General features: G+C 50.0%; 2 protein-coding genes across 13 annotated transcripts; both read right to left on the bottom strand.

Moving 5' to 3' along the window:
* Window positions 634-8,633, bottom strand: DCAF11 (DDB1 and CUL4 associated factor 11). Of its 12 annotated transcripts, none has more exons than XM_005685231.3 (15): window positions 8,295-8,633; window positions 7,469-7,648; window positions 6,453-6,580; window positions 6,091-6,218; window positions 5,752-5,816; window positions 5,338-5,438; window positions 4,954-5,100; window positions 4,693-4,747; window positions 4,268-4,336; window positions 3,868-3,925; window positions 3,584-3,769; window positions 3,072-3,225; window positions 2,504-2,656; window positions 1,578-1,684; window positions 634-1,487 (listed from the first exon to the last, which is right to left on the bottom strand). In XM_005685231.3, exons 2-15 carry the CDS (start codon window positions 7,621-7,623, stop codon window positions 1,353-1,355), a joined length of 1,641 nt encoding a protein of 546 aa, XP_005685288.1. In that variant the 5' UTR covers window positions 7,624-7,648; window positions 8,295-8,633; the 3' UTR covers window positions 634-1,352. The 12 variants fall into 12 exon arrangements, with proteins under 12 accessions (XP_005685288.1, XP_005685289.1, XP_013822296.1 ...); XM_005685232.3 differs by having other exon boundaries at window positions 7,469-7,835; window positions 7,937-8,632; XM_013966842.2 differs by having other exon boundaries at window positions 7,469-7,835; window positions 8,295-8,632.
* Window positions 15,518-23,708, bottom strand: PCK2 (phosphoenolpyruvate carboxykinase 2, mitochondrial). The gene is made up of 10 exons (XM_018054616.1): window positions 23,565-23,708; window positions 21,306-21,551; window positions 20,487-20,671; window positions 20,197-20,400; window positions 19,663-19,850; window positions 19,188-19,350; window positions 18,775-18,993; window positions 16,790-16,927; window positions 16,404-16,499; window positions 15,518-16,166 (listed from the first exon to the last, which is right to left on the bottom strand). The coding sequence occupies exons 1-10, from the start codon at window positions 23,591-23,593 to the stop codon at window positions 15,712-15,714; spliced, it is 1,923 nt and encodes a 640-aa protein (XP_017910105.1). The 5' UTR covers window positions 23,594-23,708; the 3' UTR covers window positions 15,518-15,711.

Here is a 24,042-nt window from a genome sequence, read left to right as displayed (position 1 = left end):
AAAAAGGGTGCTGTGAGAATGGGTGAAGTCCTGAGTGTGAAGTGCCCAGACGGGGCCTGCCATCAGTGCCCACCAGGTGATCTCTGGCTCTGGGCTACTTCTTTCCATAGACTGGACCAGCTCCAGGGCAGAGCTGATGTGGGTGTTCCGGGTTCTCATCTAAACCGTGTTTGAAAGTGAAAGTGAAAGTGAAGTCGCTCAGTCGTGTCCGACTCTTTGCAACCCCATGGACTGTAGCCTATCAGGCTTCTCCGTCCATGGGATTTTCCAGGCAAGAGTGCTGGAGTGGATTGCCATTTCCTTCTCCAGGGGATCTTCCCGACCCAGGAATCGAACCCAGGTCTCCCATAGTGCAGGCAGACGCTTTACCATCTGAGCCACCAGGGAAGCCCAAAACGTGTTTACTTCCTATTATCTCAATTTCCATTTGCTGAGAAGTTTCTGAGGTTGGTGAGGGACTCCCTGTTGCAAAGCTCAGTTAACAAATGATTTTGGTATTCCCTTTCATCTTCGGGCATCAAAGCAGTGATTTCTCTAACAGAGGAGCATATCTGAAAGCTTTGTTGAAACCATTTTCTTAAAGTGAGAGGATAAAAGATTTGCAACAGGATAAAGAGAGAGACAGACAGATGCTGAGCCAAGTTCCCACAGAGTTTATTGAGGGAGCCAAAGCCAGTGATAGGACAAAGGAGTCCTACTTCAACATCCCTCCTTGAAGCTGCTGGCCTCTGGCATGATGGAACATTCTGGGAGGGGGAGGACCTGCCCTGTGTGGGGCCACACAGAGCCTCTCACACCATAGCCTGCCCACCCCAAAGACCCAGACGCATGAGAGAGAAGACATAATTCCTGCCGTGGGAGGGTGCTTATCCATCCCCCTCTCCCTGAGGGGCTAGAGCTCTAGCCATTAGGACCTCTGGAACAAAGGCCAGCACTCCTGGCCCTCTGACTGACCAGTCTAACTAATCCTCAATGTGAAGGCCTGGGCAATGGGCCTTGCTGATGGCACAGTTCAGACCTGGCCCCAGGCATCTACTCTAGGAGCTAACACTTAACATCCAAACATGATTAAAAACATTCAGGACAGTTCTCCTGCTGATCAGATAATGGCAGTCCTGCCAGACCCCGGCCAGAGACAGAGGTCCAAGATGATTGAGTGTGGGCATGTGAGAGGACCACACTACCCCAAGGGGAGGATCTCCCAGGGGTCAGCTAGGGGCCCAAAGCCTGGGCTTCTGTTTCTCCCCAGCCAGTGCCAGTGAGTCCCCAAAGATCCCTCATAGGGGAGAAAAGAAGGAGAAGGTGGAGAGCTGGTGAAGAGGCTCACCCATGACTGGGCCTGGAGGTCAGATCTACTGGGGCGAGGAAAAGGCTGTAGAGGGGTGGGACATTGGGGCAGGGGTGCTGGGGTGCTCCTCCGACTCTGGCATGTCATCCTGGAAGTACTCAGCCTGGCGGTACTGCCACAGACGCAGATTCCCGTCCCACTGCAGGGTAGAAGATGGCAAGCAGTCAGGGGACGCTGCCCTCACTCGGTCCCAGACACACGCTGGCCACCCTCACTCTAGCATCCTCACCGAACTGCTGACAATCTTCTCCTCAAAGGGGTGCCAGCTGACGTCACGCACACAGGCCTTGTGGCTGGTCAGCTTCTTCACGATGTGGCCACTGAGGAGGTCGTACACTGTCCGGGGAAGGCCAGAGTGGAGAAGGGCAGCCAGAAGACCTTCCAGCCATCCCTCATCTCTCCCTGCCTCTCAGGCAACCTCCCACCTTCCCAGAGGAACAAAGCCCACATCTGGGGATGCTGTTAGTTTCTTTTCCCTACCTCAGGTTGAGAGTATGATCTAGCAGAGCCTGGGTATCTCTGGCCCTTAGCTAAATGTTACAGGGTCAACAGTTAAGAAAATGAAATGTGGCTTTAAAGCAGCAATTTTTTTGAAAGCTCACAAGATATGGGAGACACCACAAAGGTGAACATGGGCCTGTCTCCATAGACTTGTAAACCTGCTGCTCCTCTTCTGGACTCGGGTGTGCCTTCCTCTCTCCCTGGATGGGCCTTCATCTCAGCACCTCCCTAGGTCTATCTTAGGCTCTGTCTTAGGCTCCATCCATCTGTGTCTGTTTCTTTTCATGCATTCCTCCTGCTTCAGTGGCTGTACATCTTTTACGACTTGCTGCTTTTTGTGTCATTCTTTCTGTCTCTGTTCCCTCCTACCTTTCATCTGTAATCTCTTCCCTGACTGATTAAAAAACAGAACCGTGTATATTTTTGGTGATCTAGTATATTTACTGACTAGAATTCTGTGTTCCTTTCTTAATTTAAAATGCTAATGAATAGAATGTTTTCTCTTTCTCTGTTTAAGCCACCCTGCATCAGGCTAAATGAAATTTCATTATAGTTCTCACTGGATTTCTTAAGGTGCTCACTGGTGCTCACAGGTAGAATGCCAGGGGAAATTCCTGCCCTTCCCGAGACCCCCTGGTCTGACCCAGTCCTTACCGACCACTTTGCCAGTGGAGCAGCCACTGTAGATGAACTGCTGGCCGGTGCTGTGGGTGGGGGAGAATCGGCAACGGATGAGGGTGTGCAGCACCCCGTGGCCCCGGTAGGTCATCAAGGAGCTGTCCCCTGGGAGCTTCAGCTTCCGCCAGGCTGGGGAGGGATGCAGGGCAAACCCGGGGTTAGGGAGTCTGGATTCTCCTGTATCACCAGTCTTCAGCAAACAGTGATGCTCATAGATAGTCCTCTTTCCAATCCCCAACTGGTGTCTCTTTCCCCACCAAACAGTCAGGTGATATACGCCAGTATGGCTCTGCTGACTGTCAAGATGCTGCAGTACTTTCGTATCCATTGGCTTGGAGTGAGTGATCCCCAGTTCCCACATTGGTAACTCCTGACTTTCCCACGGTTCAGCAAACAAAGAGTTAATGCCTGGCAAGGGGGAGTCAGGAGGGGGGTCCCAGCTTCATCCACCATGCCCACACTGGGCCTTACCACAGGTTAAATATTTTAACTAACACTCCTGATTCTTCACTCTCCAGATCTCAGGTTCTACTTCCCCTCTCACCTTTTTTGGGCACCTGCTGCCAGCGGTAGTCCCAGTTTTGCTGTGTGGCAGCCTGGCGAGAGGCTTCCATGCCTTCCCGGCTAGAAAAACGTCGGATATCCCAGAGCTTGATGGTCTGGTCTTTGGAGTTGGAGATGAGATATCGGGCATCACCCTGTGAATCCAGGATGGATAAGGAGGATCAGAGCTCCCCCTCTCAGTTGAGCGGTATGAACGCAGGCTGCTCTTTGGTCTCCTCTCTCTTCACCCAGGTGGGCCTCGCCATTGGTTTCCTACCACGGGCCACACACCCTGGCTAGGCTTCCCCTTCTTTGTCCAGCACACTGACTGGCTCCTGTTCTACCTTGGATCAGATTGTCTTCTACTTTTCTTGTACAGAAAGCCCCGCTCCTTGTGGATGGTGCTGATCTTGCAAACCGTGGCTAAAGGAGGAGCTTGGAGAGTTGCCACACCTGTTTGCTTTGATAGCACAACTCAGTAACCTGGCTGTGCGGTCCTGCCTCTGCACCCACCTTACTGTCAATGAAAGTGATGCCGTCCTGATGTCCGGCAAGTGCGCCCACAGGCTTGGGGTCATCTTCCCTCATGGTGCGTCGATCCCACACTTTGCAGATGGCATCGTCACCCCCGGAGAACAGGATTTGGGAGCTGACATCAGCAAAGGCCACCGCATTCACATCATCCTCATGGGACTCAATCTAGGGGAGAAAGGGGCCAGAATGTTTACAACCTCTTTCTAGGTCTTCCAACAAGCCAAGGACCAGGAGGCGGGGGCTTGAAATCTCGGGAGCAATACCTGAAGGGTCCGCCGGTTCTGTTCTCGATCAAAGACGTACAGGCAGCCATCATTGGCCCTGAAGGGGAGGCGATAAAGAGGGCTTTGGAGCCAGGATCGAGAGGACCCATGCTACGTGTGCTCTGGAGACACTGTGTCTCGAAGTCCCGCTAAGGGGCAAGCCCTTGTGTCTTCTTATACAGGAGGTGGGAGAAGAGTTAGCTGTGACCTCCCATCTCATGCTGGAGAAATGGTGCTTGAGAAGTGAAGCCACACATAAATCTTGGCTCTGGAGAAGCCCTGGTTGTTCTCCACAGCTGCCTGGGTATCGGTATCTACTATAGTCTCTGTAATGGTAGAGCCTGTTTCTGGGAGAATTTCTATCTCATTAAGTTCTGGAGGCATCCCCACAAACACTCACCCTCCTAGCACTTCTCGTCCATCTGAGGAGACAGCGATGGAGAATACAGCGAAGCGACGTTCATCTGGCCTGAAAAGAGACAAGGAGGAGCTACATTAAGTGAACTTCCCTTTAGCCCGGGTTAATCCACACAGAATGTGACAAGGGCCGTGAGGCACACTGCTGAGGGGAAAAGAAATCCTGCCAGCACACATGCCAGAATGTGGGGCACCTCAGTGAGGAACCAAGAAGAATCCTGCAGCCATCTATTTATCCTGGTCCTCTGGCTGACAGGCTGGGTGGTTCCCTCCCAGAAGTCCACACAGAGAAACTTGCAACCAGTGTACTTTCCCCTCTAAGCGGGAGTTCCAGTTCAAGAGGTATGCTCCTAGAGAGCCTTTCTTGAGTAGTTTCTGATGAGTCTGACCAGTAAGGGAAGCCAGTACCTTAGATCCAGGGCAGTGTGTGTGTCTCCCTCCCCGTAGATGTTGCAGATATGAACTAAGAGAAGCAAGAGAAACAAGAATCTTTCAGGGCTGAGGTAAGGAGGGTAGAGCCAGGGAAGAGATAGAACAAATGGGAAGGAAGTTGGACCTGGGGAGTAATTTGTCCAGGAAAAGGCATGGAGTCATGGCACGGAGGAGATGGGTGTTTGGAGACCTCAGGTCCCCAGCTGGAGAGACCATGGAGGTCTGGGGCACACTCACTGTAATCGGACCAGCTGGAGTAAAGGAAATGGTTTCCATCAGGGGTGAAGGCCACATCCAAGACGCTCCAGCCGACATCTCGGGCTTTGATGCTCTTGAATTTACGAAAGCGGCCATACCGGCAGTCATATAGTCGGATTGTCTGGTCTGTGTGAGTGGCGATCAGGCAGAATTAGAAAACAGCCTCCTGGAATCCTCCCTAGGTCAGACCTCTCTCACTCACCACTGATCTGTGGAATCTTCCCTTGATCATGGGACAAAACATGTGTTCTAGCTAAGCATCCTTAAGCCAGGGTCTGAGCTCCCTGGATCTGGGGCTTTCTAGCATCAGTCAGAGGGAACATCTCTTGTTCTAAGGCAGCTGGTAGGACTAGGGTATGGTACCTTGACAGGCAGACATGAAGATTTGACCATCTTTGCTGTAGATGCCACAGAAAGCTTTCTGAGAGTAGGTATCGGTGAAGCCCAGATCATTGGGCAAGAAGCTGGGGAAGCAGAAAGAAAGTGAGGGTAAGAGGAGCTCAGGATGGCTCCTTGTCCCAGTTAGCAGCATCCTAATACAGCTGGATGTGAGTACAGGGGCATTCTTTCCGGCTTTGGGTATAAGCCTTTGTCTTTGATTCATTCTATCATCCTCTCAATTGCTATACTTTTCCACTTTGCTCATTCTCAAAGCCTCAACCCCACATAACCTAACTTTAATATCCCTGAGAATCCTTTAACACTCATCCTTTCAAAGTTTAAGAAAGTTTAGACTTATCTGGCCCTTGGAATCTCTCCACCAAGCCCCATACTCACTGAGACATCACTCGAGACCGTTCTCCAAGGGAGAAGCTTCCCTGGTGGCAGAGGCCCCGTTCTCTCTAAAGGAAGGGATTGGGGAATATTGCTAGTAGAAACAGAGGGCCACCTCAGCCACACCAAGCCCCCTCCTCCAAAAATATTGCTCTTGCTACAGGAATGAACCCAGCACACAGTAATATGTCCCACCAAATGCCCACTCAGGCTGGTTGAGAGTGCTCCAGCTCCAGCACTTGAGGCTTCCTTGGAAAGTTTACTTCCCTCTTCTCTGGGATTGTGGCTTCTGGCTGCACTAATAGTCCTGCTGCCAGACTGGCTGGATGAGGAGAGGCCTACCTGGTGCAGCATTTGAGGAAAGCTGAGCTCCCGGGCTGCCCGCCTAAGCCCCAGCCGCCCTGTGGCCAGTTCCACTTGTGTCTTGATCTCACTGCATTCCAGCTCCCGGGTGTCAGGGGTTGCATCCACTGTGAGCACCAAAGAGAAGTTTCATCCTAGGTCTTTTCCAGCCCCAGCAGATAGTTAGCGAGGCTGTGCTCAGCCTTCTCAATGTGGCTGAATATACTGGGGCTGCAAAGACTCCCTCATTCCCTGAATTATCTCATCTTTTTCTTTCAATTTTTGCCAAAATTAATTTTTTTAAAAAAGTTTTGTAGTGGAAATCCTTTGATGTTAGGGTCTCTGTCTGTCTTTCCTCTTACCTGGTGGATTGTATCGGTCTCCAAGACGACCATCCCAGGCACTGTCATGCTCTTCCTCTGAGTCCGAGAGGGCCTGGATGAGCTGCAAATTTGCTGCACCTCCTCCCTGCACCAACCTCACTTGGCCTCTGTGGAGAGACCCCCCACCCCGTGATAAAGGGGAGGATCCCTTCCCCAGACCAACCAAATTCAGAGTCAATGGTTATGTAGTTCATAGACCACCTTGTCCTCAAACCCCTGTACTGTCCCCATGTTGAGGTTTGAGGCTGACTAGACCGTGGCTGTTATTTTGTCTCCTATAAGACACACCAGGAAGCTAATTTTCACTCTTACAAGAGGAGCAGAAAACCCCAGCATTGCATGGATGTTGGCTAATCTACTGATTTGACTTCCCAGAGAGTTAGAAATTCTGAGAGCATTTCCTTCTGAGTCTCTGCCCAAGGAGTCTAGCATAGGACATGGTTTTCTGAAGGGATTCTCAAGCCTGCCTTCTCCCTCAAGGAGCCATAGCTAAGAACCAAAGCCAGTTGCACCCCCTTTCCAGGCAATTGCCAGTGGTCACTTCCCTCAAAGCATTCTTTCTTCAGGAACAGGATTAGAGTTAGGTTAATTTAAACTTGTTTTTCAAGTAAATCCATGTGGCCTCATATCATGTGTCAATGACTTCATTTAAATTCAACACCCACTTCCCCAACTCTTTTCTTCACCCCTCATAGCACTTCCTTCCCACCAGGACACCCCTCCCTCTTTTTTCTTTTACTTACTTGGAAAATAGGTTACATGTGTGTAGTCATAGCTAGACTCCCTTGAACAGTCCCCTCAACACAAGAGCAAATCATCCTGCTGACCCTGCCTAGGGGAGTGCTGCCAGTGTCCAGCAGAGAAGGCTGTTCTGCTCAAACAGAACAGCTATCTTGGGCTGATCCCATTTTCTATTCTCTGTAACTTCCCCGACGGGAGCTGGTATCAAGGGACTGTGGTGGTGCCTGGTGGGGACACACCAAGGGGTAAGTTACCTGCGTAGGAGATAGGCCAGTACCTGGGCCAGATCCACATCTTCATCCTCCTCTTCCTCCTCCTCACTCCTACGCAGGCCAGCCCCTCTTCGGGGCAAGCCCTCGGAGGGGTCTCCGGACCCAGTTCCTGCGCTGCTACTGTTACGTGATCCCATCTTCTGGTCACAGCATCCTTAAGTCCTGTGTGGGGACTCCTCCTGTCACCTCCTTGGGTTTGGTGAAAGCAAAGCCTGCTCTAGAAACACCAGAGTTTCCTGAGATCGATAGTAGCTATCTCTAGGAGGGCGACCCTTCCTAGGTATTGAGATCCCTTCTCCTCAGCCTGTAACAACTCCCAAGGCTTCGGGAACACAAACCTTTCCCAATCCTGTGAAGCAAAATAAGCAGAGTGAAACCTAGGGCATGACCCTAGCTCACTAGTGAAAATCCTTTGAACAGGAATTTCTCAGTTTTCCACCTCAAACTCACCTATCAAAGTCCCTGGGGTGGGGGTGGATTCCCAGGTAACCTCTCCGGCGAACCAATCAAAACCCCTCGCGGATGGAAAGGCGCCTCATTAGCTTACCCACCTAGCCAATCAGAAGCCTTAGAACTCAGAGACCCCCTCGACGCCCCCCTTGCCGGCCAATTACAGCACTCCCTTGCGAGAGCCGGTGGCAGCAACAACCAATGAGGTTAAAATTCGGCCTAACACCCCCCCCCCTTCCTTGCCTCACGCCCACGTGGTGTTCCGGGGGTGTGTACGCTAAGCGGGGGCAGGCAGGGAGGAAGCCGAGAAGCACCTCCCACATAGTTTGCGGTTACCGCCACGCGCGAGACCACCCACCAGCGAGAAGCAGTCGCAGGACCAGCAGCGGCGCGAGGCCTTGTTTACACGGACTGCCGCCGCAGCGTCGGCTAACCGCTTCTCCGTCACGCGCCGCCTTCGTCACGCATCTCCCCGCTCCGCGACCGGCGGATTACGGACGTCACGCGACAGCCCTGACGGCCCAGCCCTCTTGGCCAGCTTACTGGACAGCTGAGCGCGGTGATTGACAGACGGGCGGGAGAAAGTGCGCGAGGGGTTTGAGGGGAGGAGAAAGCGCGCAGCCCAGTAGGGGCGACCGCTCCTTGTGGGAGGAGTATGTAGGGAACCGGCTGCTTCCTGAATATGAGACCACGGAACTAGACTAGATGAGCGAGGGGCGGGGCTTACAAAAGACGTTGGCGCGCTTCCGTGAGGTGTCTTAACAAGGGATACAATTTGCTGTCGGTCCCTTGGGTTAGTTTGGCTTCGCACTTTTCAGACGACCTCTAAGGACCTACTTACTCTTTCCTTCCCTTTTCCCCTTTCGGCTCTATCCTCTCTCTCTTCGCCGACTGCAGCTACTGCCGTCCCTGCCCTAAGGGGTGCCCGGCGCCTTTGGGACGTGTTCACGTCATAGGCCCTCCACCCTCCCTTCCGGACTTAGCTTCCGGAAGCCTTGTTCTTGTAGGGTTTGCCGTTTCTAGACCTCCTGTTAGCAGCTTTGGCAACTTTTTAGGTGACCCCTGTCGGTCTTTGCTGACGTTCCCTAACACAGACGCGGGTCTCCTTTGGCCTTTACTTTTTGTCTGTTCCCCTCAGCCGCCCCCTGGGCCCTCTGGGATTTGCGGACTTTCCTTAGACCTTCTGTGCTTCGGGTGCCTCTCCGCCCCAGGCCGGCCCTGGCGCGCGGCGCCTCCTACCCCCTCCTCCCGGTTTATGAGTAACTCGGCTAAGTCCAAGGCCGCGACTCGTGTACTTTGGGATCCTTGCCCTTGCTGGGGTTGGGTGTGTGTGTCTGTGGGGGGGAGTGTTGATTGTTCGTGCCGGGCGCGGGCGCGTAGATCCGGGGTCTGAGGTGCACCTCAACAACCCCAGACAGCAGTCTCTTAGAAGTGTTGTCATTTGTCCCCCTCCCGGTGCCGCCTCGGGGCAGGTAGGGGAGTGGGGACGCTTAGTTTCCCTGGGCTCATTCTCGCTGGGAGGGCGGAGGTGTGGTTAGTCTTTTGGGCGATACCTCCTAGTTTCTAGGTCGCCAGATCGGTGCTTATCACCTGATCACCAGGGCCGGCTTCTCGGGCCCACACTTGGTTTAATATTCTGCTATCACCCTTTGAAATGCTTAAAAATTTTTTTGAGCAAGTGCCCCACAATTTTCTCTTGCTCTGGGATCTACTAATTAAGTAGCCTGTTCTGCCAGTCAGCCATCTCCTATTGCTAGATTACTTTCTGCCCTGTAGTGTTTATTGCCTCAATAAATATTATATATGTATTTATAAATAAATTCTAAAATAATATAAGCGAAAGTGTTACTACCCTCTGTGACCCCATGGACTGTAGCCTGCCAGGCTCTTCCGTCCATGAAATGCCATTCCTTTCTTCACCGTCTTGAGTCACCATCAGAAAATATTAGATTCTGTGGTTTCTGGGTTGTCCAGCCTGGAAAATTTGGAATCATTTTCCAAAATGACCTTTCCCTTCTCTTTACCCTTTAAATTCAGTTATTCAAGTCCTATGGTTTTCAGAGTCATCACCCAACATCAAATTTTCATTGTTTCACACCTCTCCCGGTTAGTTAATCTCTGGAAGTATTCTTCTCTAATAGCCTTTAGTTCTTAACCTACAACTGGTTCATTAGTGTTTGTTTCAAATACAAACTTCCAAGCCTGCTTGACTCTTTTTTTACTCTTAGAAGTGCTCCGATCTGTCCCCCCTTGTCATTTTTTTATTACTTTTGCCAAGCAAATATGGCCATAAAGTCCTTACTCGTTTCTCTTCTCTGCACCTTCCCAGAATTTCTTGTCTGGGGGAAAGTTTGTCTCTACCAATCAGACTTCCTTTCTCATGACCCAGTAGTGTCACTTCTAGGAAGCTAGCCCTAGTCTATATGCCAAGTTTAACATAAATGTTTATGTTCAGGAGAGCAATTATGGATTGTAGTAAAACACTGGCAACAAAATAGATCTAAGCACACTGCTACAGGATAGGATTGGTTAAATAAATTATGGTTCATATGGTAGACACAAAAATGCCAGGTAGCCATTAAAATGATGTAGTCTTCTATTATTATGCTGTGGGAAATTGTGCAAGTTACATTTTTAGGTTTCAAAAAGGTGGTAGTTCTTCTGGTGACATGTGGATGCAAAAACAATATGTTTAAATTCTGCATTTAAAAAGTATAAAAATACTCTACTATAAAAATAGTAGAGAAAGCCTTGCATGAACTAATGTGATAAAGATACAGTATGAACAAATCATTATGGTTAACACGGTTCAACCACTTGAGGTCTACAGAAAACAAAAACTTCTGTTAAACTCATCTTAACTCATTTAAAAATTACCTCTTTCCCTCCTTAGCTTACAAATCTGTTTAATTTACAAATGCCGTTTAAAGCTGAACAAATCTATACTCAAATCTTTGAAAGATGGAACTTGTGTGTTATTGAATAAGGCATTTTAAAGTCACAGTAAATGTTAAAAAGAAAAATCTGAGGTTTTATGGCCAAAATGAGTCTTGACATCAAATGCTGAAGAGTGTAAGATCTCATCTCTTGATACATCGGTTGATTTTTGTATATAAAAGATTTTAAGCCTATGAACCTGATTATATCACTTGCGACAATAATTTAAAAATGTATATGAGCATTTATATGTTAGGATATACTGTGTGTTTCATTGAAAGAAAATGGTGTTTCTTTAAAAAATAATTTTAATTAAGTCATTTTGATAAACTTTATTGGCCCTTCCTCTCATGAATTTGAAATTTGGCACGTTGCTTGGCAACAATTTATAAGTGCTTTTCGTTTGGGCAATCTCCACTCTCCCCACCTACACTTAAAGCAACAGAGAGGTTTTCTAGTTAGCACCCATTTTAGGACTGATTCTAGTGATTGCTCTGTAAATGTCAGCTAGTTGACTTCCCGTCTGACCTGCTTTGGGCATTTCCTGCTCATTAGCATGTCCACCAGGGGGCGGGCTGGGCTTGAGAGGAGAGAAGGAAAACAAATTTTTCTCTGGCTACCTTTGTCCTCCCTCTCCCTAATCCCAGCCTGGTGACGGCAGAGCTCCTGGAACACATGTCCAGCTACAAAGGAACACGTGGACAACACAAAGGAACATTTTGTCTTCTGAAGTGATGGATGACGTGTGTTTATACATTCTCTTCTTATAGCACGCTCAATGTAGAAGGAAAGGGGGAAGTATGCTGGTTTACCCAGGACTTAAAAGTGTGTTGACTATAAAGCGATTGAGTAATTACGGGATTTCTAATACTTTTGTGTCCTTGGGAACCAGAATTTTTTGTGTGGCGGGTAGGAGGTATAAATATGATACAGAAGTTAAAAACAGTTTAGTTCTGAGTTTGAATAGGAACTATCAGTTTGAACTCAAGAGGTGTTTTATTTTCCTATCCCTATCCACTGAAAAGATCTAGAAACAATCTAGTGGCAATAAACACTCCTACCACCTAAATCTTAAAATACCATTTCCCATGAAGGAAACCAGAGCTTGGGGTAGGTCTAGGGTGCATGTGTGCGTGCTCAGTCCTGTCTGACTCTTTGTGACCTTATGGAATGTAGCCTGCCAGGCTCCTCTGTCTGTGGGCTTCTGCAGGCACGAATACTGGAGTGGGTTGCCATGTCCTCCTCCAGGGAATCTTCTCAACCCAGGGATCAAACCTGTGTCTCTTATGTGTCCTGCATTGGCAGGTGGGTTCTTTACCTCTGGCGCCGGGTCTAGGGTAGGAGATGTACAAGGAAAGCATGGAACTTACCATACCAGATAGTAAAGAAGCCAGTAAACATTATCAGGGTAAAGTCAAAAGGACTCAGGAGCCAAGCCTATGGCCAAAGAAGGGGTAATTTGAGCATTATAATTTAATAAACATTAAGTATGTTTAAATCCTTGAGTTCATAATGGGTGTGTGTGTGTGTAACTAATTGGTCACACACAAAAAAACCAACCTGGTCACCTGTTTGAAGGATGATATGAAACCAAATCATTATTTTTTAAAATAACTAAAACATTTATTTGTGCCAGGTTCTAGTTGCGGCCCATGGGGTCTTTGGTTGTGGCATGAGGGATCTAGTTCCTTGACCAGGAATTGGGACTGCTGCATTGGGAACTCAGAGTCTTAGCCACTCACTGGACCGCCAGAAAAGTCCCAAAAAACATTATACTGAAGATGGTAAGTTAAGGAAAAGAATCAAGCAGTTATCTTGCTGTACCTGTATAAACTGTGCCTTAGGGTAATGAAGACAGAAAATAAAAGGAGTGTCCCTTTGTAAGGGAATTTGTAAGAGTTTGAGGACAGCTTTTCTGAAATCCTTAACAAATTAATGAATCTAGGCGATGAACTTCTAGGCCTGGATTCTTCAATGGTTAAATTGAAGAGAAGAGTAGAGGGGTAACCTGTAGATTGAAAGAGATATAAAAGGTATACAGGTTTTTCTTTTTTCTTTTAATGGATAAGGTTAGGCTATAATGTCTAGGGTTCTGGATTTAGGTAATACTGGAAAAAGGCAAGGATGTGATTATCATGAACCATGGTGTCAGTTTACACCAGGAAGGGGAGGGACTGGGAAGATGAGGAACATGGTGGTGATGGTGGTGGCAGTTTTAGTGTTTGGCAAAGTTCTGTTTTTCTGGGTAATGACTTCAAGGTTCGATTTAGTTTATTAAGCTACACTTTTATTTTGTATGGTTTTCTATATCTATGTTTTAAAGAGTTTAATAAAATGTGTTAACTATATTTTATCATTTATCCGGAGCTGCAGGGCATGCAATTTTATTCTAATTGGCAAAATCTTTTTTTTTTTTTAAATGGGGATTTGTCCAGGCTTTTTATTTTTTTAAATTTAAAAAATTGAGGTATAGTTGTATTAGTTTCAGGTATACAGCACAGTGATTCAGATACATATATGTGTGTGTGTGTATGTATTCTTTTTCAGATTAGTTTCTTTTGTAGGTTATTATAAAATATTTATAGTTCCCTGTGCTATACAGTAAGTCCTTGTTTATTATCTGTATTTTATATATAGTAGTGTGTATATGTTAATTCCATTCTCCTAATGTATCCCTTCCTCATACCTTCTGCTGTGGTAACCATAAGTTTGTTTTCTCTGTGTGGGTCTATTTCTGTTTTGTAAATAAGCTCACTTGTACCCTTTCAGATTCAATATGTAAGTGATATATATTTGTCTTCTCTGTCTGGCTTACTTCACTTAGTATAATTTCCAAGTTCATCTGTGTTTCTGCAAATGGCATTATTTTATTCTTTTCTATGGTTAATATTTCATTGTATATATATACCACATCTTTATCCATTCATCTATTGGTGGACTTTTTTTTTTCCCAATGAACATTTAGGTTCCTTCCATGTTCTGGCTATTGTAAATAGTGCTGCAGTGAACACTGGGGTGCGTGTATCTTCAAATTCTAGTTTTCTCTGGATATACGCCCAGGAGTGGGATTGCTGGATCATATGGTAACTCTGATTTTAGTTTTTTAAGGAACTTCCATGGTGTTCTCCATAGTGGCTGCACCAGTTTACATTCTCACTGACAGTGTAGGAGGGTTCCCTTTTCTCCACACCCTCTCCAGCATTTATTTGTAGACTTTGATGATGGCCATTCTGACCAGTATGAGGCGATATCTCATTGCATTTCTCTAATAATTAGTGAAGTTGAGATTTTTTCATATTCCTGTTGGCCAGCTGTATGTCTTCTTTGGAGAAAAAAAAAAAAAAACAAACCGTTTTTTTGGCCTTGCCATGCAGCGTGTGGGATCTTAGTTCTCTGACAGCCACTGGATTTCCAGGGAAATCTCCAGACTAATTTTTAAGGCTATAACACCTTCCTATTCCTGTGCATTTAGGTATGGTATCAGAAAGGTGCCTGGAATCCCAGTTCCTTGCCTCTTTCCAGGAAGGACTTTATTTCCAACCTATTTTCTTTCTCCTCTAAATTGTATTTACATTGCTCAGTTTCCTCTTAAACTGTCAAGTCAGCAGTGTATAACATGCCTACGGGGCCCACTCTAATCCATATAGAGTGAAAAGGTGAGAACAGCTAACTTAGTCAATGGTTATTCCTTGTCAGGCATAGTTATGAGTGCCTGGCTTCACTGACTCTTAATCCAAACAACACTGTCAGATGTAGGCACATCCCCATTTTATAGCTGAAGAAGCTGAGAGGCACCCCTGGCTTGAGTCTACTATGTGCCTAACATCTATACTATGCTACCTCTGATCATATTGTTAGCTATCACATGCTATGTATGAAGTTTTAATATCTGTTAGTGCAGTTTAAAATCTATTTTAGTGCCATGGACTCCATTGCTGTGTTTTAGCATGTAATCCACTCTGACTTTAGATTCCTTTTTGCTCTTTATACATTATAACTGGTTATTGGCTGTTTTCTATAAAAAACGTTTGTTGTTTCCTCCTCCAAGGTTTTCTTCTGAGGAATTTTCAGTTATTTTGTGAATATTTATCCTCATTTTGTGGGTACAAACTTCCATCGTACCCATCTCAGTTTATACATTCACTCAGGCAGATCCAGATCACGGGTGAAGTTATTCTCAGCCGTCACTCCTGAACAGTGCCTGTCACACAGAAGGTACTGTGGAAGCGTTAGCTGCCTCAATATTGAATCAGCTCTCATGAATACTTTGTGAGTCAAACTTCAGGGTAATGCAGGAGGAAAAACAGGTCTGAGAACTGACAGTGGAGCCGCGTCACTGGAGTGGGGTCATAGAGGCTTCCGCTTCTCTGATGGGAGATTAGGAATTTTAGGCCTGGAGGCTATTCTGAGCTGCTCACAGAGGTCCCTCCTTTTTAATTCCTCAGGACACCAGTAGATACTGTCTTCTCCCAGCAGTTTCTACTTATCTGGCTCGGTGGTTGAGCTGCCTGTGAGAGAGATCCTTATACCACTGGGCCATGCCAGGGCAGGCTGCACTGGGACACCAGCTGCTTGGAAGAAGATTGTGAAATTAGTGTTAAAGGGAAGCCTGTGAAGACAGGCAGGAAATGAAAACAGCACAAATGTTATATAAATGAGCATCTCATTATTAGGCAGCATGTGGGGAAAGCTCTGGGGCTTGATCTCACAGCACCCAGAGGATGAGAGTGTTGTTAAGTTGCTCATAGTTTCTGCAAGCCTGGTGGCTTGCTTATTCCAGGGGAGTTGAAGGTGGGGGTAGGGGGGTGCTGTGCCCCCTTGCTAGCTGAAGGCTCAGATCACATTCTGCGCACACGTCCCTCCAGGGCCTCCAGCTCAGCCAGCACTTCCTTGGGCAGATCCTGGTTGACCTGCTCTGTCAGATAGCTCCGAATGTCATGAACCTCCTGTTGCCAAAAGTCCTTGGGAAGGGAGAACAGCTGGGTGGTGTCTATGGCTCCCAGGCTGCTGAGATCCAAGGCGCCTTCCTTAGGCACCAGCCCGATGGGTGTCTCCCGGGCACTGTCCTCCCCGTCGAGCCGTCGGCAGATCCAGTCTAGCACCCGGGCATTCTCTCCAAAGCCTGGCCACAGGAAGCGGCCCGCCTCGTCGCGCCGGAACCAGTTGACATGGAAGATGCGGGGCAGCCGGACCCCCTTGCGCCCCTCCATGCTCAGCCAGTGTTCAAGGTAGCGCCCAAAGTTGTAGCCGAAAAACGGCCGCATGGCAAATGGGTCATGCATGATGACCTTCCCTGGGGAGGGGAGCAGGATGGGTAAGGAATCTCCTTTCTTACTGGAGAAGAGTATTCTGCCTCCAGCTGGAGGAAGCTGTGAAATGTTGGTGGTACTGGAATATCCTTAAGGCAGGGCTAGGAGAAGGGAGTAGGGAAAAGATACACCTGGGAAGGGGTGGGCAGGAGGAAGGCCTGGCTCATGGAGGGAGAGAAGAGGCAAGGTGGGCAGAGGAGTGAAGCAGGGAGGGCACTCACCTTTGTGTTCAGCCGCTGCAGTGGCCTCGGAGCGCATGGCACTGCCCACAAACACCCCGTGGCGCCAGTTGAAGGCCTCATATACCAGGGGGACTCCTGGGACACCAGGGCACATGGTCAAAGGCAGCCCTTATCTTTGCACCATCACTCTATCCCTTTTGGTGATCTCAACTCCTACTCTCTCCTAGGACCTCCACTGTGGATTTTCAAACCCTATGCTGCCCCCTCCACCTTGATTCTCCAGGGGCGGGGGCGCTCTACAGGCAGACAGCTGTAGTTAGCAATCCAGGTTGAGGCCTTCTGAGCTTTAAGTACAAGAGGGAGGTGTGTCCTGATAGAGAGCCTGACTCTTAACCCAGAAGGCACGGAGCCTGCATGATGTTTACCTTTGGGTCTACGGCCTCCAAAGATGATGGCGTCAATGGGGACTCCCTCTGGGGCCTCCCAGGCGGGGTCTATGATGGGGCACTGGCCAGCCGGGGCACAAAAGCGAGAGTTGGGATGCGCACAGGGCTCCTTGTCACCTGGCAGAGCAAATACAAATACTATCACTTCCAAGGGCATGTCCACTCCCAACACACATACCTTTGCAGGCACTCTTGCACAATTTCTTTTTGCCTCATTGGCTCCCTGCAACCTTGAGTTGGAGGTTAGTAGGGAGAAGGGAGCCACAACATCTCCCCTGAAGATCAAGTTATTTATCCATGATGGTGCTGCCAACTGAGTTATGGGAGAAAAGAATGGGAGAGGAACTGGGGTTTAGCAGGATATTAATGTTTATACTAAGTTACAGAATTTGGCCAGTGCTTAAGGGAATGGGGTTAAATACTGTCATAGAGTTATAATAGAAATTTTGCCCCAGAAACTCTTTTATGAGATTATTATTTAAATAAACACTCAAACCTAAAGCAAAAACTGAGACTGTCAGGTCAGTATTTCAGATAACTGACTTTCCATCAGCAAATGGTGGAAGACAATTTCCTGAGTTATCAAAATGCAAACAGGAACTAATTTTAAAGCAGGCAGTATTTTGGTAATTTCCCTGGGTCTGCTTAGACCCTGCTGGAGTGACAGGGCTTGAAGAACTCAGTTGAGGACGTAACCTGGACAGTTGTTACCTGAGGAGGTCATTTTAGGCCCCTTCAGATGCCTGGAGAGGAGATGGGACCGAGTCAGTGGCATATGTATAAAGCCCCATCATGGGGGCCCTGAATGGGCACAGTACTTTCTCTGCTAGAAGTTGCTGCTCAGACCTGGGGGGCAAGGGAGTCACAGAGCCAGTGTACCCTGCCCTGCTCCAGCCCGGCTCCTGCCTCCACTCTCATATAAGAACCATCCCTTACGCTTCTCTCTGGCACTTTCATCCTCAGTTCAGGACCTAGCTCAGGGTATTATTCTGAGAACTGAAGCTGGTACAACACGCCCTAGTAATACCCCTGAATCCAGGGATGATGAAAGGGTTGGGCAACTAGCCTGTGGGGAAATATGAAAGTTTCTTGGATTTTGAAGTTGGGTGGGGAGGCTGAGGAGGGCTTAATGATGGTGTTAGAGAAAATGAAGGATTAGATGAAGAGGGTGACTGCTAAGCCAGCCTGGAAAACTTGAATGTAGGCTTCAGTGACCACAGGCCACCCTCCCCTGCTAAGCTCTTCTTTGCTCCCAACCCTAGATCTCGGCTGTCTAAATGCCAAAGGCCACTAAAAGCTGAAGGTCCAGAGTGCAGGACTGGGGGAAGGGAAGGGCGGCAGGGCACTGGAGAGTAATGACATGGTTGAGAAACTAGCTTCCAGGAGAGGCTAAAGAGCTGGTCTAACTTCGTTTGAAAGGACTGGGGTGAATATGTTGGAAGAGCAGGGGAAAGTTAACAATACTGACCTTTAGCCAATGGTTATTTTAGGAGGGTGGCGGTGGGGACCCAGGGGAGGGGAGGGGCAGGCTTCCTCCTTCCTAATGGGTCCAACTTTATGGATTGTGCTTTGAGTCCCATTCTTTCTGTAAAAATTTCCAAGACAGCCCGTCCCCTTTAAAAACATTCAGCTTATATTAATTGAGAATTTACTATGTATTTGGCACTATGTTGAACCTTTTACATACATTCTTTAATTTAATCCTCCAACACCTTATGAGCTAGTTACTGTAATAACTACCCCCATTCAAGTGATGGGGACCCTGAAGCTCAGGAGGTTTTAGCAACTCTGTCAGGCCACAGAGCCAATACTTGGTGGAGCTGGGATGTGACTTGAGATCTTGCTTAGGGTTAGAAAACAGAACATTCATAAATCCCTGGGCCTCCCAGAGGTCCTGGGAGGTGGTTGCAGGTTCCTTTACATCAACAAGGTACTGAGCCCCGGGTCTGACTAACTCCTCATACCAGGTTTCCAGGGTTTGCCTAGCCAGGAGGTCACAGTGACGCCAGGTGGAAGAGGCTGATCGATGCCCTCCCAGTACACGCCGCCATCGCTGGTCTCAGCCACATTGGTGAAAATGGTGTTACTCTGGATTGTGGCCATAGCATTGGGATTGGTGGTGGCAGAGGTGCCAGGGGCCACCCCAAAGAAGCCATTCTCAGGGTTGATGGCCCGGAGTCGACCTGTTGGGAGGAGAAGTGAAAAAAAGGAAGGACTAACCAGGAAAAGTTGAGAGGCTCAGTCTTGGAAGGTCTTGCTCAGCTCCTCCCTGCCCTGAGCTAGACCCTAGATCTGAGGGGAAAGGCTCTGCATCTCCAGGGTGGGGGGCTGCCAGGAGGCAGGGGGGAACCCAGAGTATGATCTGAGGGCCTCTCACCATCACTGTCAAACCTCATCCAGGCAATGTCATCCCCCACACACTCCACTTTCCAGCCTGGCAGTGCCGGCCGCATCATGGCCAGGTTTGTCTTGCCACAAGCACTGGGGAAGGCGGCTGCCACATAACGCTTCTTCCCCGCGGGATTGGTGATTCCCAGGATCTGCGAGTTGGGGAGAGAGAGGACAAGGAAGAGAGCACCAGACAGAGGTCAGGAATGGCCTGCTTGGGAAGGACAGCTAGGGGTCGACAGGGAGGACCAAGGTCTATTCACTAATTGGGTACACCGCCTGGCCATGGGGCCTGGGGTGGCAGCAAGGGGAAGCCCCCCAACAGTCAGCAGCCTCAGGCCAAAGCTTTGGGCATCTGGGCTGAGTCCTTGGCCTTCAGTCTGGCAGTGGAGAGGCGAGGCTGAGGCTGACTGGTCAGGCCCCACCCCTGGCCTGCCCCCCTCAGACCCTCACCAGGCCCTCACCAGCATGTGCTCCGCCAGCCAGCCCTCATCCCGGGCCAGCCGAGAGGCGATGCGAAGGGCAAAGCACTTCTTGCCCAGCAGGGAGTTGCCACCATAGCCGCTGCCGAAGGAGATGATCTCCCGCTGGTCGGGCACGTGGCCAATCAGGGTTTTCTCTGGATTGCATGGCCACTGGCACACCGGCTCCCCTGGGGACAATGGATTCATGGGGCTGCTGGCAGGGGCATCAGGCATCAGGGTGTCAGGGGCTGGAGGGATTGGGGTTGGCAGGAAAGACACTGGGAGCAGTGGTGGTGTCAGTGGGTGGCTAAAACCGCCTACCTCATGACACCTGTCAGCTCCGGTGCCCCTATTCTTGGATAATTCTTCTCAATCTTGTGCAAACGACTTTGTCAACACAGACTCACTCCCAGCCCACTCCTGCTCTAGAACATGGGACTTCACTATCTCACTAATCAGGATGGCTAGGCTGTGGGGTTCCCTCTGAGTACAAGCGGGCCTCTGTGTCCTCCCCTGGGCAGAGCAGGTGCTCACCTTGCCCAGTAAAGGGTTGGCCCACAGAGTGAAGACACTTGACAAAGTCGCCATCTCCCAGGGCCTGAAGCACAGGCGTCCCCAGCCGGGTCATAATCCGCATGCTTGCCACCACGTAGGCAGAGTCTGTGAGCTGCACTCCGATGCGGGACAGCGGGGAGCCTACGGGACCCATGCTGAACGGAAGCACGTACATGGTTCGGCCTACGGAGGAAAATGCCACCTGGATGAAGGGTTCCAACCTGTTGATACCTTCAGTGCCCCTGCCTCTGTGTCCCTGCCCTGATTACCCTGCATGCAGCCTGGAAACCTCTCATCCACAGCTTGCTGGAACTCAGCTGGGGACATCCAGTTGCCTAGCTGCCCACGGGCCCCACCAGCCGGGAGGGGCACCGTGTCCCGTTGAGAAGCAGTTACAATCACCGTCTTGCTCTCTACTCGTGCCACATCCTTGGGGTCTGTGCGGGCCAGCCAGCTGGGGGAGAGCGGATATCAAGAAGATAGTGGCCAGCAGACCGCCCTCACCCCAGACCCACTCTTTCATGTCCAGCTTTGTCTCCAGATCTTCTGTTGGCCTTATTTTTTCCCATCCGTTTGCATCTCAGTTCTTCCCCCAGATTTTTTTTTTTTAATTTTTGGGTCTTAGTTTGCGGCATGCCAAGCACATGGGCTCAGTAATTCCAGTGTGTGGGCTTAGTTGCTCTGCACCATGTGGGATCTTAGTTCCTGGACCAGGGATCAAACTCACGTCCTCTGCTTTGCAAGGCAGATTCTGAACCACTGGACCACCAGGGAAGTTCTCTCCCCCAGATTTTGTCCCAATCTAAGGGGTAGTTCCCTTGGCCCCCAGCCATCTAATGGCCTCTGCCCTGGCAGAAACTCCCTGAATTTGTAAGTAAAAAAAAAAAAAGTAAAGGCTTTTATTTGTATCAACTTAACATAAAAGTATAGACCAACTGCAATAATTTCTGATGGTTTCCCTCAAAGCTCCATTCTGCTTATTCCATTGGCATGGTCTATTTAAAATTGGATTTTGTCTCGGTAAACCCAAAGTGGCCTCGGTCCACGCAGCTGCCCCCATGTCGCAGGTTGCTGGGCTCAGGACTTACCAATTCTTGTACTTCGGGAGTTTTCGGATGAGTCCCTGCTGTTCCAGAAGGGCCAGCATGGCAGTGTTCTCTGCCTCGGTCCCATCACAGATGTGGATGCTTTCTGGTTGGCACAGACGGGCACTGTGCTCCACAAAGTCTCGAACCTTAGCAGGCAGTTGGCCCAGATCTCCGCTGAGGACTCGCAGCGTCTGGATGCTACACCGTGACGACCAACCCCAGGGGCTCAGCCTGTGCCAGCTAAGCCTGCAAGAGAAGAAACAAGAGAGGTAATGGGCCAGGTGTTCTCATGGAAGATGGGCAAGTCAAGGGTACAGAGGGCTGGGCTTCTAAAGACGAGCTAAAGTCCATCTGGGTACAGGCACCACGAAGAGGTCAGACTAGGTGAAGGAGATGGGTTCAGGCCATGTGTATTTTGTGGCCTTTATGAGGCTTAGTGAAGGTGTCTCCTGATTAGCAAGGGACAGGTATCACCAAATGAGCATAAGGGCACATGTCTGGCAATATGGAAGTATATGTTTAGGCATGCTGATGTTTTTGTAGGCTTGGCTCATGCCCATGGTTTACTACATCTGGTCAATGTCTGGAAATGAGCAGGTGTCCTGTGGCCCAAATGTCAATAAATTGTGCCCAGGTGACAGCTTCATGTTTCTGGTGTTCTTTTCATTCTCAAGTATAGTTTTGCATGCTGTAAGGCTGTGAAAGCTTCAAGCAGAGGACCAGGTCTGTGACATGGTTAAGTCCCAATTTTCTCAATTTGGGCCCTTTCACAAAGAGTGGGTGATCGGATGTCAGGGTTTCAGGCATTGGATCTGTGGCTGCCCAGCGGCCCAACAAGGATTGCATAAAGTGTTGCCACTGGGTAGGTAGGTATTTTCAAACTGTGTGGAAGGCTGACTGTCAGGGAATATCACTGGCTGGGCTGCATGCCCCAATTCTTAGAACAGAGCCCCTGGAATCTGTCCCTTCACACCCTTAGGAGAGGGAAAAGTAGGGTCTGCTCTGATTGGCCTGGACCCAAGGTGAAGTGATGCAGAGAGAGCAAAGGCCAAGAGAGGGAAGTTACCCTCCTCCTATGCCAGGGCCTTGCCCACCAGAAACTGTACCCTACACGCCCAGCACTGCATGACCCTGTCCCTCTCTTGGCTCTCTTTCCTAAAGAACAAATGCCTAGAGCTTTGGCAGTGGGGTGGAGCATTAGACTGCAGGGTGCTCAGGCTCACAGGGAGGAAGCCTGGGGAAGAGAGGACACTCAGGCCTGGGAGCTGGGTGGCAGGGTGGAGACCTAGCGTGGCCCTAGGGGCAGAGGAGGAAGCCTCCTGGGACCTGTTCTGTTCGGCCTCTGAGAGTTTTCCCCAAGCATTAATTTTAAAGGCATTCAGCCTTGGGGAGAACCTCTCTCTGTGGGGAGGCTGCCTCCGGGAGTCTCCTGTGAAGCTCCCCCTGCTCTTCTCCAGTCTCTGGAGTGGGACCTTCTTTTTCTCTGCTCCAGAGACCACCCACAATGGCTAGCCTAGTGGAACCAGCTGTGGGAGAGACAGGGGGTCGGCTTAGACTCTGAGACAAAGCTGAGAAGGGAGACTACAGAGGGAAGACAGAAAGCTGTGAAAAGGCGGTGACGATAGACAGGCAGGGCCTGGGGGTTCGTCCTGGACAGGGGATGAAGTCAGCCAGGTAAGAATGAAGGCAACTTGGTCTCTACCTCTACCATGCCTCCCTCCCTCTTGGGACCCCAGAGCCCCCCAGCTGTGCAGGGCTCCCGGCCAGGTTCCCATCCCGGGGAGGCCGGAGAATGGCTGTTTACCTTCTACCTTCTTTAGGGAGCTCTGAGCTCAGTCCCCAGGGGTTCGTGCATCCTTGACCCCAGGGCCCTACTTCTCACTGCAACCTGTGGAACCACTTACATCTGTACCAAGCAAAGGAGGGGATATGGAGACTGGGCCCCGCGAGGGAGAGCGAGGAGGGGGAAAGGAAGTTCTGAGAGTGGCAGATATAGATGGTGTGGTCAGGGACCAGCAAAGCAGGGAGAGGGAGGAGGGGACGGAAACAGAGACACCCGGAGCGGCTCAGGCCGCCCCGATCTCCGGCGTGACGCACGAGCCGAGAGGACGAGATCCAGACACACTCGCCACCTGCCCGTCTCCTCCTCTCGGATGCAAAACCAGGCCGAGGGGGACGAGCAGGATAACGCGTATGGCAGCCCTGAGGGGGCGAGCGCGGCGGAAAGTGAGGGTCGGCCCCGGTCTGGGGGTCACTCACCGCAGGCCGGGGCGATACATAGCGGCCATGGCACCTGCGCTGGGGCTGCGGGGTGGCCGCGAGAACCGAGCGGAGCCGGGGAGATAAGGAAGGCGGGGAACGAGGGAGCGGCGCCGAGAGCGGGAGCTCAGGCTAGGCGGGAGGCGCTTAAAAAGGAGGCGGGCCGGCGCAGGGGCGGGACCCAGCAGGGCCGGCTGGACCCTCTCTCCGCCCCCGGCTACGCGCGGGTCCGCCCAGCCGCGGCCCCACCAGCTGCATCCTAGCCCCCAAACCCTTGTCTCCCATTGGAGGACTGGTTCCTCTCCTCGGCCCCGAAGCCCCGCCCCACCGGTCCGCCTCGCCCCCTGCACATGATGAAATTTTGAGGACTCTTGCTCCTGGGAAATAGCGACTGGCAGGCACTGGGTGGCAAACAAACCAAGAACTAGGGCCGAGGCCAGAGGTGGAACCCACGGAAAGCTGGAGGTTTAGAAGCCGG

Source organism: Capra hircus, chromosome 10 (genome assembly GCF_001704415.2).
Source record: "Capra hircus breed San Clemente chromosome 10, ASM170441v1, whole genome shotgun sequence".
Classification (NCBI taxonomy): Eukaryota; Metazoa; Chordata; class Mammalia; order Artiodactyla; family Bovidae; genus Capra; species Capra hircus.
This window is presented reverse-complemented; position numbering and strand designations above follow the sequence as displayed.